Source organism: Dromaius novaehollandiae, chromosome 11 (assembly GCF_036370855.1).
Source record: "Dromaius novaehollandiae isolate bDroNov1 chromosome 11, bDroNov1.hap1, whole genome shotgun sequence".
In the NCBI taxonomy this organism is placed as follows: Eukaryota; Metazoa; Chordata; class Aves; order Casuariiformes; family Dromaiidae; genus Dromaius; species Dromaius novaehollandiae.
In genome coordinates this window covers 8875541-8894584 of record NC_088108.1, presented here as the reverse complement: position 1 = coordinate 8894584, position 19044 = coordinate 8875541, and the positions used below count along the sequence as shown (strand labels likewise).

Below are 19044 nucleotides of genomic sequence, written 5' to 3'. Positions count from 1 at the left end.
CTTAGGGTACAGCTGTATAATGTTAATCAAGCATTACATTTGTAGGCTTCTTAGACGTTGTTCATTTAAACAGTAAGTTAACAAATTCAGTAATAACATATTAACGTAAATGAGAGATGTTTTTCCTTTGCCCCAGATATTAGTTTGTATTTACAGTAGGAATGATTAATCAGACGCTGGTGTCTAAAGCAGGCTTATCCCTTAAGAAGCTGTTTAAGAGCTCGGGCTGTTGAGAGCAGGTTCCACGCAGTTACGAGAACCATCAGGCCAGAAGCAGTCAGGTTTGCTTGCTGTCATATTTCTTGCCTGGTGCTTTCCAGACGGTCAACCTAATCTCTATTATTTTTGTCTTGTCTCATAGAGAAGATGAATAGCTCCATGGCACCACAGCAGTCACGTGAAGCCGTGGTACATAGTTTTTCCTTTGACTGGTGAGAGTATTTTTGAAGATGGTATAGATGGACCCAGACAGAATCTAATGTTGAGATTGTCTCATCCCAGAGCCCAAATGGCACGTATCATTCTCATACTAGGATTGCTGAAGTCCTCATAAATACCATGATAAAAATCCCCTAAAGCTGATGAGAGCTTTTCTTTTGTCTCAGTAAGACTGCAGTTTTCAAAAGCAAAAACCCTAAGCAACAGAAAAAGCCTCCAAAATCCATTAAGGTAAGTAAGAAAAAAACACCAGGAAAGCAAGCATTTCTGTATTCCCTGTGAAAGACCAGGAAGCTTGTGTTTCTTGCACCAGCTATAGTTCAAATCGCAAAGGACTGCCACATACCATTGTATTCTAGCAACTGGCTCAAGAAAGGAGCTACCTCCACAGTGTTAGAAGGAGCAGAGGCTCCCGTTCCAAACTGCTGGTCTTTTTAGAAGTCATATTGCCATAGCTTTTTACTCTGCAGTTAATAGAAATATGTATTTAAAAGGGCAGCATTTATACTTTGGAATCTTGTTTTCTAGTGGTGCATGGGAGTTACTTTATGCCTGAACTCCGCTTGTTTTACTAATTGGTTTGATGCATTCAGCTACTATGAGTTGCTTTGAAAATACCCAGTGGAGCCTCTACTCGCTGTGGGGAGGCGTACAGTCAGGGTGCATCAGCTTGCCCATGCCAGGAGCTCTGTTAAACCCCGTCAAATTTGCTGAACAGCCAATAAAGGTCATTCTGTTTGTGACAGAACAAGCCAGACAGAACAGTATTAAACAGCTTCTGGCCAAAAAAGGAGAGTAAGGGCTTCATAACAATTTTTTGTCTTTTATGATCTCTTCCTTTTTTCCTTAGGATTCTTTCCAAAGAAATGAAGTGTGTTATCCATGTAACTTCTAAGAGAAAGAGCATTTGAAATTTTAGGAATTTATCAATGGGATCAGTGTATGTATTTCAGAAACAAGTGATGCAGTTTTATTTACTGCATGGTGTGCAAGGATGTAGTCTGTATGTTCAGCAAAGTAAGGAAAAGCTTGCTTCCTCCACACCTGAACGTGGAACAACTGCTATAACCCAGCGCGAATGCTGCCACATCCAAGGCTTTGCAGTCTCCTGCCCTCCTTAGCACTGGTGCTGATGTTCTGGCTCTTGGGGGAGAAGCCACCACATGGGTCTCAGGAGCAGCCGCTCACTGAGGATTGCAAGGTACTCCTAGGGCACAGGAGTGTTAAAGGTGGAGCCAATCTGTGTTTGAAGATCCTGCTCGATATTGTTGCCCTAAGGCACTCTGTGAAGGACGTGGGAAATGAAGCTCAAACAGGGAGTAAAACCTTTCTCACATTGTCAATAATGAATGTTTACTTAAGAGAAAAATTGGGCAAGAAAACACAAATATCTGAGAGCAAGGAAGAGCACTGCTGTGCCGTGCTGGGTGTTCAGCTGCATGCAGATTCCTAGAGAAGTCAGTGGGCAGTGTGTCTAGTGTACTAAACTTTTCCATACTGCTCGAATCTCCTGTCTGTTGGCCAGATACATGTGAGCAGAAATGTTCTTTGTTTGTGAATTCATAAAAGATCATCATTTGGATTCAAATTTACCTGTTCTCTCTTCTTTGGCCATTATAAAACCAACTCTTTAAAAGATCTGACTTGTTCCTGATTTACTGTAACAGCTACATACTAATTTCTTGTCAACAGACATGAGTTTCCACTTTGTAATTCTTAGCAGCAAAATTTAACAGTCCTGGTGTTTAGCCACCCATCGGAAGGGAGCTAAGAAAGATGATCTGAAGCTTGTAAAGCTGACAGAGGCAAAGAGACTTGGTTTCCAGTTTTTAATGTGTAAAATGTACCATTCTGCTCCATCTTTAATAACTTACTGTAATTGGCCAATACAACTTAATTTCTAACTTCAGAAGACTGGCCATATTACTGTATTTGACAAGAAATAAGAAGCCACCCGCGCAGTGGAAAGGCTGTTGCATGTTGGTTGCAAAATAACAGCTTTGTCTTGCTAATGTGTGTTTAATAGTGTAAGCAGTTCAATACAGCACTTGACGCTGTTCCCTCTACAGTGAATGGCAAAACTCAGTGGTGTTGGACAAGTGCTCAGTGGTTGGGACTAAGTGAATACAAGGTAGTGATTACGTTCCTCAGCAATAAATATTTGCAGTTCTAAATTGTATCTAAGACTTCTGTACAGGTATTGACAGGAAGTGTTACAAACCACTCTGTGGCTGTGGCCTGATCTCGGAGCTAAAGATTTATATGAAAAATATTGCAAACTGCTTGCTTTTAAATTCTGAATTAGATGGGGTCCTTTCTGCCATTCAGGATTATATGCTTAGGTCTAAGTTCAGTCTTTCTGTGAATTCTTTTAGGGATAACATGCTAATCTCTTCAGGAATGTGGCTGGAATATTCAGAAATGATCTGTAAATTCCCACAATAATTTCAGATGGCTTTGCTGAAGCAGATTTAGGCTAATGTTGGTTGCCAGATCTTTCCTAGCATAGCAAATGGGAAAGAGATGATCTAGAATATACAGGCTTAATTTGGCTCCCTTCCTGCCTTGCTCCCAATGTGTTATAGTTATGGGATGTAAGAGGGAGGAGAAGATATTACTGTACATGGAAAATGAGGGGCATTTGTTACGTGAAAGGCTGAGGAATTGGAAAGTCGGGTTGTTTCTCTTCTGCTATCCAGGACAGATAATGGCATAAATCCAGTACTCTCCAGAGTCCTGAGTACAGAGGATGTTTGGAAGTGTGCTGAAGTTAGACTGAAGGTGTGACACAGCATGCCAAGAGTACGCTGTGCCCCTGTGATCCTGAACCCCTAGTGCAACATGTCATCAATGGAGTTGTAGACTGGACATCTGTTAACTGCATGGTAGGACCATGGTCTCAGCTTGCATGCTTTTATTTTTAGTCCTCAGTTCCGTATCTGCCAAGGCGTTGGCAGAGGTGAATCTCCATGGGGCAAGTAAATGAGCAGAAGACGTGAAGTGTAGCAAGGGGGACAACATTGCTATTTCTGAAAGACAGGAATGGAGATGCTGACAAGATTTCCGTTACTGACAGAGCAAAAAGGGCTATCCGAAGAATGAGGACAATGATATAGGCATGAAATGCACAGTGTAGACCTTTCAAGACAGGGACAAAAATCTTGTTGAATACAAAAGAAACGGAGTAGGTGAAGTGATGGGACATGCTCCAAATAGCGAGCAAGAGAATTTGGCATCAAGAGCTAAGTCCTAAGAGCTGGTGAGTGTAGCAGTGCAGTTAGAATGTGATTCATGATGTCTTGATGTGCTGTGGTATATAGCACAGTCGTAATAATCCTGTGATTAGAGAATATGCTTTTAAAATGTTTGGGGTTTTTTTCCAGAAACAGCAATAGTAGATCTTTTTCCTGTAAAAATGAAGATGTTGGCTTGGAATATCACTGCAGGGGGAAGGTTCATTACTATTGAATATAATCAGAGGGGAGCAGCTCCCTGGAGTACACACTGGCATTATATTTTGGGCCTAGAACATCTGTACATTCATAATTAGCCAGGTTAGCTGGAATTTTTTTTACTGAAGGCACCTCCAGTTGCTCGCAGGCATGACTGACCTGGTTTTCCCTTGCCTTTCATACCTGTACAGAAATAATTACTATAGAGACAAAAAGTGTTAAAATAGAGAAGTCTTGCATAGTTTACCTGGGAAAAAATAAGACTAAACTTCAAACAAGTGCCGCCCTACTGAAGGAGGGTAGTATTGGAACGATTACCTTCTGTTTTAAAGTGTTCATTTGAGCAGAACACATGAAACCTTCCCATTCTATATACAGGGACCTCATTTCTTCAGTGCAAAAAATCTTCCTCTTCCTGAAAGACTACAGTAATGCTAAACTGAATGACGAGAACTATCAGTGCTTGTGCTTCTAGCTCTGTGCACAATTCACTATATAGTTTCTTCTTCAGATTAGATAATACCAAATGTTTTGCATATTTTATCATCATGGTTTGCTAACCGTGCAATTAGATCTGTGATGCTTTAGAGTCATGGAAGGGTAGTCACGCATCAGTATAACATCAGAACAAGTAGAATAGAAGAGTTCTTTTGTCTCACTGAATATAGAATTGAATATTCAAATAGCATATACATTTTGAATAAGAATAAACACTTGGCAGAGTAATTGGGTACAAAGTCTAAAGTAATGGGAGTATTGAGGTTGACTGGTCCCAAGGATGTGTTTCTTACAGCTTTCTAATTTTACAAAACAACTCTGAGAAAACATGAACAATTTAGTTTAAAACTCTGAAAATAAGGAGCTTGCAGCTTAGACGCAACGCCTTCCTTTTGTATTTTCCCACTCTGCAGCCTTGGAGGGGATATTTCTAACTCCCTGTTCTTCTCCAAGGTAATAATTTATAAATCTTCTCAGGTATGTACGCATCCCATTGAGTCAGGCGGTCCTGCTGTGTGCACTTGTTGAATGTGTTGCAATAAAGTAACTAATTAGCAACATATTCTGCAGAGAATTCTGTGCCACTTTCTAAGCAGGCCACAGAGTACATATTCTCAAAAGCACATATCCTATTTTCATAAGTGATTTCCAAGGGACAGGTATTTCAGAGGTATTTAGGGTTTCCGCATACACATCGTGGCATTGTCAAAAGCACCTCACTGAAATATGCACCTGTCTGCCTTTTAAATCAAGGGAGTGCAAGTATCTCACCTGCTGAGATACTTCACCATCTGCATCTTAATTGCCTCTGAAAATGCAGTCCTAGCATGCTATCCAATTCACTTTTGGAAATGAAAGAAAGATACCTGTGAAAATTTTACCTACGCTGCACTGTGAAGTGAGCGGTTTCTGAGATCATAGACAAAAGTATTAGTTGTTGCAAGTATCCTGTTTATTACTATTTTTAGATCATGTAGCATACTCTCTTACCATCTGAATGTGCAAGAACAAGTTTTTCTCTTTGAAACTTTATTGATACATAGTTAAAGAAACACATTTTTAGGTGTTCAATAGCAATTAACTAAGATCTAGTAACCATTAGTTCTTGAAATAACCCTAACTTTTTAATGATTCCATATTCGTGGTGATGCAGCAGTGTACATTTTCTGTATGCTAGTTTGCGGAAGAATTTTGAGCATATGTGCCTCTTTATGAACAGGCAGTCTGTGTGCAGGACCAGTTTTTGTCCAAAGTGGTCGGGTAGGATGAGGCTGAGTATTTGATGAAATTGCCTTGGAAGTTTTACTTGTTATCCCCTGAGTTCTGTTTCTCTATGAAGCCCATCATACTGGTATTTCTAAGCCATCAGTTATGACAGTAGTAAATTAGACAAACTCTATCCATGCCTAGATAATGTTGCCATTATTTTTTTGATAGACCAGAATTGCATTATGCCTTCCTGTACAAATTCCGTTTGAGAAGCATAAAAACGAATGGGATGGAACCACAGAAAAACCAATCTGTGTCGCAGAAGGAGGAGTGTTGTAGTCACGGACAATCTCAAATGCTTTAGAGAAGTCAGGAGCTGAAGCCAAACCCTTGCTAATGTGAGGCACCAGCTCCAGCAATGTTCTCCCTCTCCTTCCTTTCCCTGGTGAGCACTTCCAAACTTGAAAAAATGAAGCCAAAGCTACACTTTTGAATCACATCCCTATCTCCACTTAGTGAATATTTAAGCTGAAATGTTCACACATTTCCATACAATCCAGCCTAATATTTTGTCTAAGCTGCCTCCTTGAGCTACATCAGGACTAGCATATTCAGCAGCGGACTGTGGATCCGCCTTTGTGCTCATATTTAAGCCCAGGGTGTTTTCCCCATCTAAGGCTGCAATCCTTGTATTTAGGAGTTGCAAAATACAGACAAAAAATAATGTGAGTGGTAGTAGGGAAGGGATGGCTAATGCTAAAATTCATAGTGATTTTTGATGTAATGAAACAGATCTCTAATATTCAAATATGACCGTAAAATTTAATATTAAAAACAAGATTACCCTTCTACTGTCATTTTTCAGAAGCAGGTAAAGACCAAGGAATTTCCTTACTGGCAATTGGTAGTTTCTACTCTGTAGGTTATGTGAGCCCGTTGTATGTCAGCACCCTGCAGAATAAACCTGATCTTTTCCCTGACACGCATTACACAGCGATGCAAGAAGTAATGGTGTTAGGCCACTGATACAGAGCGCTGAACCAGTACGTGCTCGTTCTGCCACCTCATATGTGTTAAGCATTTTGACAGGGTAACTTGCTACCCCTTAGCTTTATGCCAGGTGGGGTGTTGTCTGTCAGTGTCATGCTAATTCTCTGCTAACTTGGTAAGCTGTCATCCAGTGGCTGCACTAAAGCAAGCATCAGTATAAAGCAAATTTAAATGATATATCCTGTGCCCTGATCAGTGCAGAGGAAGTATCCTTGTATGTTCAGGCCCAATTCAGATGAAATCTGTATTGCCAGGTAGTCTAGAAGGTTTGCAGACCTATTTCAAATTAATATGAGACCCTGTCATTAATAGGTACGTTATTGGTATGAAGAGAAATGCTAGTACTGAAAAAAAATTAGGTAATTGTGCTATATACAAGTTCCTCTTTGCTACCCATTGGCAAAAAAGGCAGAAATTACAAAGTGAGTGATTGAAAAGAAACACACGTGCAGGCTGTGAGTATGAATCCATAAATTATCATCTATATTATCATAAAAACTCATTTAAATTTCAGAATATTTTTAAAATCAGCATTCGCCCTTTGATTGCTACATTTTTTTAGTGTTCAGAATAAATAAAAGGAAATTAACTTACAGGTTGAGACATGAGATATATTCCAGCTGCAAGGGCAATTAAAATGCAGATACCAAAGGGTGAGATGTTGATGAAGAGAGACTTTGAAAGGCTGATAACATCTGTTAATGAAAATTCCCAGAGGCAGAAGATTTGTTTGCTCAGGTAGTTTGAGAAACAGAAAGTTTAGATAAAGGTTAGGGAGGGGAATAAATATTTTTCTAACATGACTGACTGAAGGTCAGATAGAAAGAATAATTTTCTGTGTCTGAGGACAATCCAACTGCATAATCTTTTTTCAAGACATTTATCTAAGGTGATCCCAGCTTTTATTTGTGATGAATATGTATTTCAATTCGTGGCCTGATTACCATAATCTCCTGATTGTTTCTTCAAAGGAATAATATTTATCATTTTTTAGACTCAGCAGTTTTTAGACATGTTTTTAGGAGAAAGCAGTCAGCAATAGTCTTGTGTGCTCATACTAAATATCCAGTGCATATTGCAGCAAAGAATTAACTTGTGTTATCAATAATTTTAAGTTTGTATCATACTTTAAAATTATATTTTTAGCTTCTCAGATGAAAGCAATGATATGTGAGACCAAGTCTTAGCTGTTGCAGATATCCTCTGCAGTTGATAAGTGGATAAGTTTCCCTATTCCAGAGACATCTGTTATGTCAGAATAAATACACTAGCATGCTTCTTTGGCTAAAGAAAAGTTAAATAAGCTTAGGAAAGTGTTCATTTTTATTTCCTTTTTTAGATGATAATTACACACTATAATTTCCTTTTTAACTCTGTAATTGTACCACAATCGTGCAATTTCACCTAGAATAATACAGAACACTTTCCATCCGTGTCTCAGTTGATTGGGTACTAGGTAGCTATTGAATTTACTCTAGCAAATAAGATTACCAGGAAAATGTTTTCTGAGATAACATACTGGTGTTTTTACTGTATAACTTCAGTGGCTAATGTGTTGCAGGCAGTATAAGAATCTTAAAAAGTGTATGCTCAACTGTAATACAGCTTGAAGTAGAAAATGAATCTAGATATATGAATCAGGAGATTCTGCATTCAACTATTGGCCCTATTACTAATTATCTTTATGGGATAGGACAACTGATTTCTTGATTCTATGTCTGTTTTACTTTTTACCTATCTCACATGGGAATGCTGACAATACATCTGTTAATTTGCAGTGCTTTGAGTATTAAGTGCTAAGTGTTGTTAAGAGAATTAATGTTTTTATAAGAAATTTCTGAAAACAGAATGATGCAGAAACGTCTCATATGACGTACACTGCTTTGTGTTAAGTTCTGTTAACTCTGTTCAGTTGTGTGAGATCCAGGCCCACATATGACGTACTTCTGAAATAATGAAGCTTGGCTAAAGTATGCCATTAGGGCCCTGGTATGTCAGGAGCTCTGCAAGCTAATTGAAGAGAGGAAGGAAATCCGTATAGCCATATTCATGCCAATAGGAAGGCCAGGTTTAGCATTACATATATGAGCAGCCCTTTTGCTTCCTGAATAAAGACAGCATTCATTGCACCACCTCGCTCAGACAAGGACCAGGCACAGCCAAGCTTTGAAAAGGTAGTTAAGCAACTTGGCTCCATTACCGAACTGCACACTGCAAGTCACATGCTTCTTGCGTTCTGTACAGCGTGGCTCTTCGCTTTCCGTTTTTCTCCAAGTGATACAATAAGCCAAACATATCCCTTTGATAGTCACTCTTGTCACCAAAAGAGGAGTTGGATTCACTATGTGTCTAGCACATCCGCAGGTGATCTGACTGTGGTTTTTGTAAGCTTTGCCTTTGAGAATTGGCTTCTCCTATAATGTACTTCGGTTGTCTTGCAGGCAAGTTAGGTTTTCTTATCCAGCCTGATAATTAGTAGCTCTGTGATTCCTAATTAGAATCTTTTTGCTGAGATAAATATGTAAACACAATTAGATATGTATTTTTAACATCCAGTAATTAGCCTCATCAGTTGAGTGCTAGTCAACACATTGGGATTTTGTTCCCTTTCAGTTTCTCTGTTGCAGGTAAGGGTTGTGAATGATACCCACAAGATGCTGCCTTACACAATTTTATGTCTGAATTTTCTTCTGTTGATTTATGTACATGTTACAAGCACAGAAAAGTGATAAAACTCGCACACAGTGTCTCTCTTTCTCAACAAGAAAGAGAACCTTTGTGATTTTCCTCCAAAACTGCCTGAAGTTAAGGATAAGTTAAGGCTGAAGCATCTCGCTTAGACCAGCCTTGGTGGCATCTGAGATTGAGGGTTATGAGTGACTGAAATGTTTTCAATCCAGGGTGGGCAGACCTGGTTTCTTCAGTAGCCAATGGACAGGACTACTGAAAGAATGGAACCCTGGTGGTCTGAAGAGAGTCTTTAGTAATATATTTGTCTATCTATCTTGATTTCTTCTTTCCTACTCAAGGAAACTTCTATCTGATTATACCATTTGAAGGCTTCTCAGCTGAAGGCTAGTCTGTTGCAGGCAGCAGAACATGAGGTAGATAGTCTAGCTTGCTCCCTACCAGAGGCAGTAATTCAGGCTCCAAAACAGTGTGATCAACTGATAGAAGTGCATGAAGATGAACAGAAGTGAATGAAGCCACTATGGAAGGCTGCCTCTAGCCAGGGCTAAGGTATTGTACTAAGGCTTTGGCATTAGTTTCCTGAGATCAGTAAGACTGTGGGACTGTAATTAGCAAATGGCTTGTTCTGAATTTCTGCATCCCACTCTGTGACAGTGCTAGCACTGTGCTTACTGCATAGCATTAGGCTTTCAGGTCTTCTGTTCATGCTGGAGAGGGGCAAAGCCCTGGACTGATTGTAGAGCTTAATGGATGAAGTCTCTCTGCATTTAAACAGATTAACTTTTGAGCTAAATAAAAATAATTAATTGTTTTTACTGCTAAAGTAGCTTTACCATTTTGCAGTTTGCATGTAAAAATGTTTTCCTTTTAGGAAGGCTCTCTTCCATTACCCCCAGGCCCATGTCTTCCAGATCTCCAGACCCCTCCCTGCTGCCTCTGTCAGTGCAGCCCAGGCCCACTAGGCAACACAATGCTCTTCACCTTCTGCCACTTTTCAAAATATTATTCCTTCTGATTTCCTGAGTTAACTCTTCTGTCTTCTCTGCCACAATGTTTACCTGTTATGTTTTCTTCAAGCAGAATGTACTCTGGTTTCAAAGAGTTCCCATCTTGTCTGTTCTGTTCCCCTTCTACATCTAGAAATCTATAATCACCGAAATATTAATATTCCTTTGGAAACATTTAAATAAAGATCTGCACAGCAAAGCTAGAACTAGAGTTCAGCCCTTTCCATAAGCTTTGGATTCCATTGTTGTTTTGAGGTATACCTATCTGTCATTTTCCAGGAGGCCTTCCCAAACTACTGTGAAAGTCGTATGTAGAAGTCCCCTTACAGAAGTAACGGCATTGCTGGTGGCATCTTTATGTCTTCCCTTGGTTATTGTACTCCTTGGTCCCTTACTACGTTACTCTCATTTTACACTGGCACAGCTTCATTCAAAAGCACTGAAGTTGCACTGAACTAGAACTTCAGTAAAATGAGGGGGCGAATTAGATGCAAGGTTGTCATGAAAGAACAGATCAAGGTGAACTGCATTCAGAAACAGTGACTTAAAAATCTTTTACTCACATTCAGCAGATCAGAATTCCTGCATGTTTAGCTATATCCCATCCTGAACAAATGCAGACCGGATGGTTCCTGTAAATTCTCCTTTAAAGCTAGGCAAGTTCACATTCACACAACCAAGCTGACGTATCTGTTCGTGTAGACAGGTTGCAGTAATATACGTACAGGGGAGACTAGAGTTTGGGTGAAGAGAGAAAGCAGAAGAAAAAAATAATTTTAGAATGTGTTTGCTACTTGGTCTAAAAAGTTGTCTGCTACCAGAATAGCAGAGAGTAACACTTCACGTGCAAGTTACCGGATAGAAGTACTCAGGTCAAAAGCAGATGGAATGCAAGTATTCTGCTTTTTATTTAATAATTTGAACTTAATTGTGTTAGACTAAAAGAACACTCCACAGTACTAGTCATTTGCTGCATCTCTTACCAGTGACTAATTTAGCAGCTTGTTCCTTGCTTGGTCCCTGACTATGAAATTGCTAAGCAGAGACAGGTTGCTATGCAAAGCATACTTGCCTAACTGATGTGTTTGGATTTTGAATGATAGGTAGCATTTTGGATTCATTGATTGTTTTTTTTTTTTTACTCTCACCTAACATATTTAGATGAATCCTTTTATCTGTTTGCTCTTAAATTAGTGCTGGGTTCAGTCCCAAGCACATAGACTATCCAACCGTATCTCAACTTATGGACCCCCGGTAGGCTCAAACTGTAAGCTGGCATCATAGAATTTGTATTTGGCATGGGAAAGCATTTGCCTTGATGGCCTCCTGTCTGGTGGGTTCATGGTGCCCTTGCCAGTCATGACTCCACTCTTAAATGCCTGAAGTTCGCTCATAATCCCACATCTTAGTTATTCGGATCATGTCACAGGTACATAGTTCAAAACACAAGTATTCAGATCAGCACTGATGTCCGTTCAGCTGGCACAAACATGCTGCATTCCAGGAAGATACACCCTTTAAAGATCTCTGGTACTTGGCAAGGCAAAAGAAGGAGGACTGCAAGCAAATACTCTTTCATTTCTAATTGAAGGATAGGATCTAAACTCTTATCCGGAACATTCAGAAAAGGAATGATTTACATCAGTGGTAATTTTTTTCTCAGTAAGTTCTTTAGTGCCAATTCTGAGGGCTCTCATGTGATGCTACAGATGTTCCAGTGTAGTCATTACTCATGACACATTAATGATTGCTGCTATTTGAACAAGAATAAGTTCAATGATGTAGTAAGTAGAGTTTTGTCTGGCTGAGCAAGCTACTCACATGAATAATTCTTGCTTACATGGATGTGGGAAAAGTCTTGTGAGTTTTCATAGACAGATGAAAATGAGTGAAATGTCCTCTTTACCTGTGTTAGTAGTGTCAGTTGAGACATGCCTGTATCAAAGGAATGATCTGAAAGATTAAGATGTCAGAAGTGTCAAGATACTGGGTGTATTTGTGGCTGAGTCTGGCTGCAGCAAGGACTGCCTGGGATGTAGTTCTGTCTGGATTGTTTAAAATACAGAGATAGCTATAGTAACAAATAGTATTTTCCCTGTTTTGAGGGAAACTTGCAGTGAATATTTTCCCTCTTTGCAAGCTTCAGTCAACAAAATTCAAAATGCTTGCTTTTGTTTACTGAATAGCAAACTAGGCACTTGTTCTGTTCTAGTTTTATTAGTATGGTTGTCTCCATCCCAGTCATATTATAGGCTGTTTAGATGAGGGTTAGGTTTTTTAAATCATCAATATTTTAAGTGTGAGCCAGACATTGATATGTCTAAGCCTAGTATTGCCTAAGCTCTTAGTAGGCGCAAGTCAGAGTGACTTGTGTAATTGCATTCAAAGACCACAGGTGTGTCCCCTCCCCAGCAGATGACTGGAAGGGACCAGAGTGTAATCTGGTCTGTTACATGACCTGATGAGTAGGGACATCCCCATCATGCAACCGGACCTATTTGTGAATCAGCAATGCCAACATGTTAATAATGTAGTGCAGTGAAGGGATGTGGTGCCATCAGAAAAGCTAGCATCCAAAACTGTGTTTTCAGAGAAGTGCGTATGGCTTCTATCTTTCTCCTTTCTCACATTCTAGGTGTGTCTGAGAAAAAAGGGCTCAAAGGATCAGGTTGGATCCTGAGCGAATTTTTCCTGTTGTCTATATATATCCTAACTATAGAACAAATAGCCTCTGAGTTTTAGCAATGATATTAGGAACCTATTTTTAAATTATCTCCTTGCTATCATCAGCTAGAAGGAAAATGTTTTTCTTGCCTCATCTGATGTTTTCCGGCTTTGCTTAGCTCTTACTTGAAACATTTGAAGTGGTATGAACTAGCAACAATATCAATGAAAGCCTTTCCTGAATGGCTTGTTCACAGACCTGTGGTGAATTATCAGTCCTTTAACCTTTCGGGATAGATCTGATACAGCCCACAGAAGAACTACAAAATGGAGATAATTGCAGTGGCTGGCTAGTTTCCTTTTGGGTGAATGAGACTAGAGGCGCCCATGAGAGTTCAGCAACTCCAGGGCTCTCAGGGGCCGGCAGCTCTTGTGGCACATTCACGCAATGAATTCGGTGGAGGGTGCAGAATGGAAAAGCTCAGTGCACAGGTCTGGTCACTGACATGCACAAAACAGGGAATATAATTTCCCATTCGCTACCCTTACAGAACTGCAGAATTGTCACGGTTTGCGTTGTTATGCTAAGGAGAAGAAAAGTTCACATTTAAAGATAAGATGATCCTTTTATTTAAACAATTGTACTGCTTATGTAACAGCACTCTTCGTGGTAAAGTGCAGCTGAAGCCTGGAACATGTTGTTTATATAAATATTCCGTAATAGATAGCAATGTAGTAAGTGGTGCTGAAGACAATAGGCATGGAGAGATATCAGAGGTTGGGAACAGCGAATGTGTTTGCAAAGACACGACCGTACTGCTTGCCTGAAAGCATGAGCACTGAACGGTGCTTTTGTAAAGCAAGGGGAATGGGGTTTGTAAAGGTCGTTAGTGGACTAGCCTGGTAAGTGATCGCAGGAAGGGCAAATGATGCTTCTCCCAGTGAGGAAGGGAGAGAAAGAGGGCCCCAAAGAGGATAGCTGACACAGCACGGACAATAACCTTAGGGACGATTTCAAGAAATGACAAGGATAAAAGGAACTGTGACTATGAAGATTCAGTATGACAAGGAGAAACTGGAGGTAGAGAAGATAGAAATGATGAGGAAACCCTGGAAGTTTTTCATGCTGAGACTGATGTGGTCATATTTTCGTGGATAGGAGAAAGGCTTTTGAGTAACCTTGCACTTCCCTTTCTTGAAATGGTAACTACTGACTAATACACATGCATGGAAAAACACGCCCCCACATACACAGAGATGCAATTGCACAGAATTAAGAAAATTGCCCAGCTTTTTTGTAAGATACTCGAAGTTTGAGAAAACAAGCTCTGACTCAAAGAATTTTAACTGAAACCTGGATGCATGACAGTCAAGCAATGGCATCTGCTCTCCAGCATATTCATGTTCACTTATTTCCTTGAGACAATTTGTGAGTTTTGTATATGTTACTAGCAGATAATAGAGCTATAGATTTTTAAAGGTGTCATGTTTTTTCTAATCTGTGGAGCCATTTTGTTCAATTTTGAGTGAAAAAATATACTTATGGACTGTTTTCTGTTGTTTATAGCAAACTCAAGATTCAAACTTACACATTGTAAGAATGATGAAACAAAGTTGTAAATATTCTTTGCTTAGTGAAATCACATTTTTTAAAAAGCACATATTTATATGCAAAGCATTTGTAAATCTCCATTAATGGTGTTTATGTTCCCACATCAGAATTCTTCATTTGTAGCTGACCAAATAGCTTAGGCTTAGATCTTCCTCCTGCGTGTAATGGAATCATAATACTGTCACCAACATCACAGCCATTTTTGTAAAATATGATGTTAAGGAAGACTGAGTTCATTGTACTATACATATGTAAATGCCTCCCTTTCAATAGTCTCAGGGGAAAGAAGATGCCAGAAAGAATTCCCAAGCAGGGTACATATTAATTGTTACCACCTTTCATAGGATAGTAAAGTGCAGTCATACAAGGAAAAGCATTACGAATCAAGGAGGCTGTGTAGAGGAAGTGAGAGCCTTTCAGTGAAAGTTAAGGAAGCCACGTGGCAAATTCTAATAGCCTAACTGCAATCTAGCAATGGGGAAGTCTCTTTCTTTCCCTGTTTGTATCAGTAAAGATGGACAGTGGCTCCACTGGCTTCCCCGAGTCACTGCAGAGTTACAGCACGATGAGGGAGATCAGACTGCAGCCCAAGGTCTTTGTTACCGGAGTACTCCTAGAGTGACATCTGAGTTGAGAATAGCTGTTGGTGTAATTTAAAACAGTGAATATTTTGTTCCTGTGTAGCTCAGTCTTTTCTGTTTCAGAAGCATAGGGGACTGGTTATCACAGAACACAAATAAATAATTTCACCTGTTGACCATGTGTGTTTGTGCACGTGTTTGTGTATGTAAAAACATCTGAGCTTCTCAAGTTTGGCTGTGGCTGAGAAAGGCCACAGTGTGACTAAATGATTAGACTGAAAATTTGGCAATTAAATTATCTGGGCTGAAACATAGCTCACGTGGAAATTTCTGTACAAAGAAACTCCACTGGAAACTACTCCGTGTGCCTGAGGGAGGTGAACTCTGTGTTTGAATGGCGTCCTTCCAGATTGGAAACAATTACAGCTATGCAAAAATGTGAATTTTCTGAATCAAGACAGGTAGTTCATCATATTTCCAGCTAAATACTGTAAGAAATGAATGCAAATCAGTTTGTGACTCCTACGTAGCTTGCCTGTAAGATTACCATTCCCAGTTCTACCAGCCTTGGCTTAGGCACTTTGCTTGAGTTCAATCTGCAGCCCCGGCACAGTTGTTCACCAGGAGTGCAGTGCTGTTTGCTAGGATAAGTGACCCACTGAGCAGCCTCTGTTCAGTCCATGCTGCTTCCCTGCTCTGTTGAAGCTGCTAAATGAGTTGGTATTACCTTAATGTAAGCATTGAAAGTGTGGTTAATGCTGCTACACTCCAGATTTAAAAACATTTCTTGAAATCAAAGTGAATATAAGTAAAATATTCTCCTGTGGTTTGTGGCTCCAATAGCCAGCACAATGACTTAATTGGCATTCTTGTATGCAGTGCTTGGATCTTTGCCAGTTAATGACCCATTACTGCAGTCTGCACAGGCAGATTACCCCTTCTGTCCAGCTCTTCAAACTTATGGACTTCTGCCCACGTAATGGCTGCAAGTTCCTATTCTCAGCTGGCATGGACCCCAGCAGAAACATAAACATCCCTGAGAGGGTCATAATATGATATATTGGACAGATTCTGATCCACCTCACAGTAATATACTGCCAAACAATTCTGCTGAAGTCAGTGAATTTGGCAGCGACATAGCAGAAATAAGAAACTGGCCCCTACGCTGTTGCTTTCTCAAGTAATGAAGCAATTGCAGGTTATTAGCTAATCTGTGTCCCTTTAGATGATGTAATTTTTTGTGAAGTCCTTGTCAAACATTCAAAATAGTTTTTGTTTTTGTTTTGTTTTTAAATGGTTGCATTGTCTCTTCTCCCTGCAGGATTTTCCATTCTTCAGGCGATTATGGAAGCAGCAGTGCAGAACAACTGGCAAGTGACAGCCAGATCTGTAGGAAGCATAAAGGATGTTCAAGAGTTCAGAAGAATCATAGAGGAGATGGACAGGCGACAAGAAAAAAGATATTTAATCGACTGTGAAGTAGAAAGAATAAACACCATTTTGGAACAGGTATGTTTTTTAATTTTCAGGACAGTGACAGACTTTGTTAATGTTTTTGGAACTGTCCATTTCTGGAATGTAATTAAAATATGAGCCCCAACAACAGGCCAGTTACCTAGTAAAATTAATATTCCTGAATGATGCTCGTAACTGGTGGTAGCTCTTATATGTAACCTACCAGGAAATGTCTCTGCAGTATTTTTGTTCCAAACATTAATGAAGAATTATTTTTAAGTAGGTTTAGATCCTAAAACCTGAGCTGCCAGAGCAACATTACTGGCATCAGGGCTACTCACAGAGATTACAAGGGATTGAACTTTGTTGTTTGATTGTAGGAACTGTCGTTTGTTAATGTGGAACATGAAACAAAAAGTAAAAAACCAGCAAAGGAATGCTGAATCATGTTAAAAGAAAATTGACTCAAATGGAAATATTGTTAATGATAAATTCAGCTGGTAGTCCAAACTGTTCATTAGCACTTTTGGACACCTAAATTTGTGCATTGGTGCTGTGGACAGTCTTAAAGTCTGAGTGATAGAATGTGAACACCTTCACTGTGGAGAACGAGAGACAGGTGACTGTTTTGCCATTGCACAGCCTTCTCGGTGTGTGCTTTGCTCCAGGAGAAGGAAGGACCATATCCCCTGGCCACCCCAAGTGCTACCCAGAGTGTCAGACCGGGCTGTTGTACATACAAGGATCAGGCTGTAGTAGGAGCCATGGGCCTACCAGCTTCAATAAAGCTGATTATGGCTCAGTGGGGCCACGTGTGTGTCCTGCTCAGTAGCAGCCTGAATCGCTGTCGGTGCTGTGGAACATGCATGAAGGGATGTAGTAGCAGATAAGGAGCTCTCTGCTGCCTGTGCTCCCAGCCAAGGCGGTGTTGGTATGGAACCAAAGCCACGCAGCTTGTTTATTCATAAGCACACGGGAATTCACTTAAGACTGAAAAACTCTCTGATTTTTGCTACTTCATAAATATAACTGTGGCTTTATACTATGGAATAGATGAAAAGTAGCATTTAAATTTCATGAAGCATTAGCATATCCTTTAGAAATGTTGTATTGTCAGCTGGTAGCAAATTGACCTCCCTGCCATAAACAAACTATAGGAACTGCAGAAGATATATTCACAGAGTTTGTTCAGAGAACATTCAGTTCCAGTCAAGCCTTATGGTGCACCTCTGAGGGCTGCTCTGTGGAGACCGAGTCGCTGTGTCCCAGTCAGGTCCCTTAGGTCCTGGCGACAAAGGGCAACAGGGAGGAAAGAGGTGCTTGTTTCAAAAGAACATAGCACAAGCAGGCACTGGCCCTAAACTCTGACACCTAGTGTGACAGTAATGCTAACATGTATCGTAGCATTTTCCACTGTAATTTTTAGTCAATATCTTGAGTACCATGAAAATGATGCAGGAGACCACTCATGAGCCAAGCTGTAACTTGGGTGCATACATAACATATACACGTGTGGTTTGGGCCCACTCTCAGCTGGGAATGGGCCTTTTGTTTCAGTTTTCTAATTCAATTTCATTTTTATTCTCTCTTTTTTTCCCCTCTCTCTCTCATATTGTGCAAATGAGAGAAAAGAATACTGAACCATTCCAGTGACTAAAATGAGAGCCATGTACTACCCAAACCATATAGTAAAAAAAACCCTGGCAATCTCTCTTCTTCTGCAGCCATTCTAAGTTCAAACCTTGTAAGATTATAACTTTATTAAATGTTTGATTCAGCTTTCTATCAATGTGGTTAGCATCCATGTAACTAAAGATGTGTTACTGGGTTCTCCAAGTTTCCCCAAACTTATGGTAGTTTACTCACACCTTTGCATAATTAGAGCCTTCCTCAAGTCATCAGTTAGTAAATAGCCCATCTCTGTACTGTTAAATGAGTCTTTTCCTGTTATGTGCATTGTTGATCTTTTGAATTTTATTTCCATGAAATTGTGCAATAAGCCTTATCCTAAATTAGCTCAAATATGTCTAAGAGATCTTTAAATTTTCTTGCAGTTGGATTTTAGGACCATATCAATCAGCTTTAGCAGTTAAGTTGAGTACTATCATTTCATTGTTTTGCAACCAAATCCTGCAGGCATTTTCACACATAAATACTGTCTCATATATATTGATCCATGGATATAATGTGACAGTTTCTGCTTAATTTCATTGAGGCTACTCATAGGCAAAATTGTTTGAATTTGCAATATCAAAAATGGATTCAGAATTTTTTGATAAAACAAGCTAGATAGTAAAGCAAGCCTAGCGTGCACCTTCTGAGAGAAATATTCTGGTACTAACCATGTCTTAAAAAGAAGAACAGTATAACAAGAGGAGTCTGGCTAT

General features: G+C 39.7%; 1 protein-coding gene across 4 annotated transcripts in view; it reads left to right on the top strand.

Annotated features, from left to right (window-relative positions):
- Positions 1-19044, top strand: part of GRIA3 (glutamate ionotropic receptor AMPA type subunit 3) — a 158624-nt gene that overhangs the window by 51256 nt on the left and 88324 nt on the right. For all 4 annotated transcript variants that reach the window (XM_064518179.1, XM_064518180.1, XM_064518181.1 and 1 more), the window contains exon 4: positions 16524-16711. In XM_064518179.1, coding sequence (XP_064374249.1) covers positions 16524-16711 — 188 coding nt within the window. The remainder of the gene's footprint in view (positions 1-16523; positions 16712-19044) is intronic.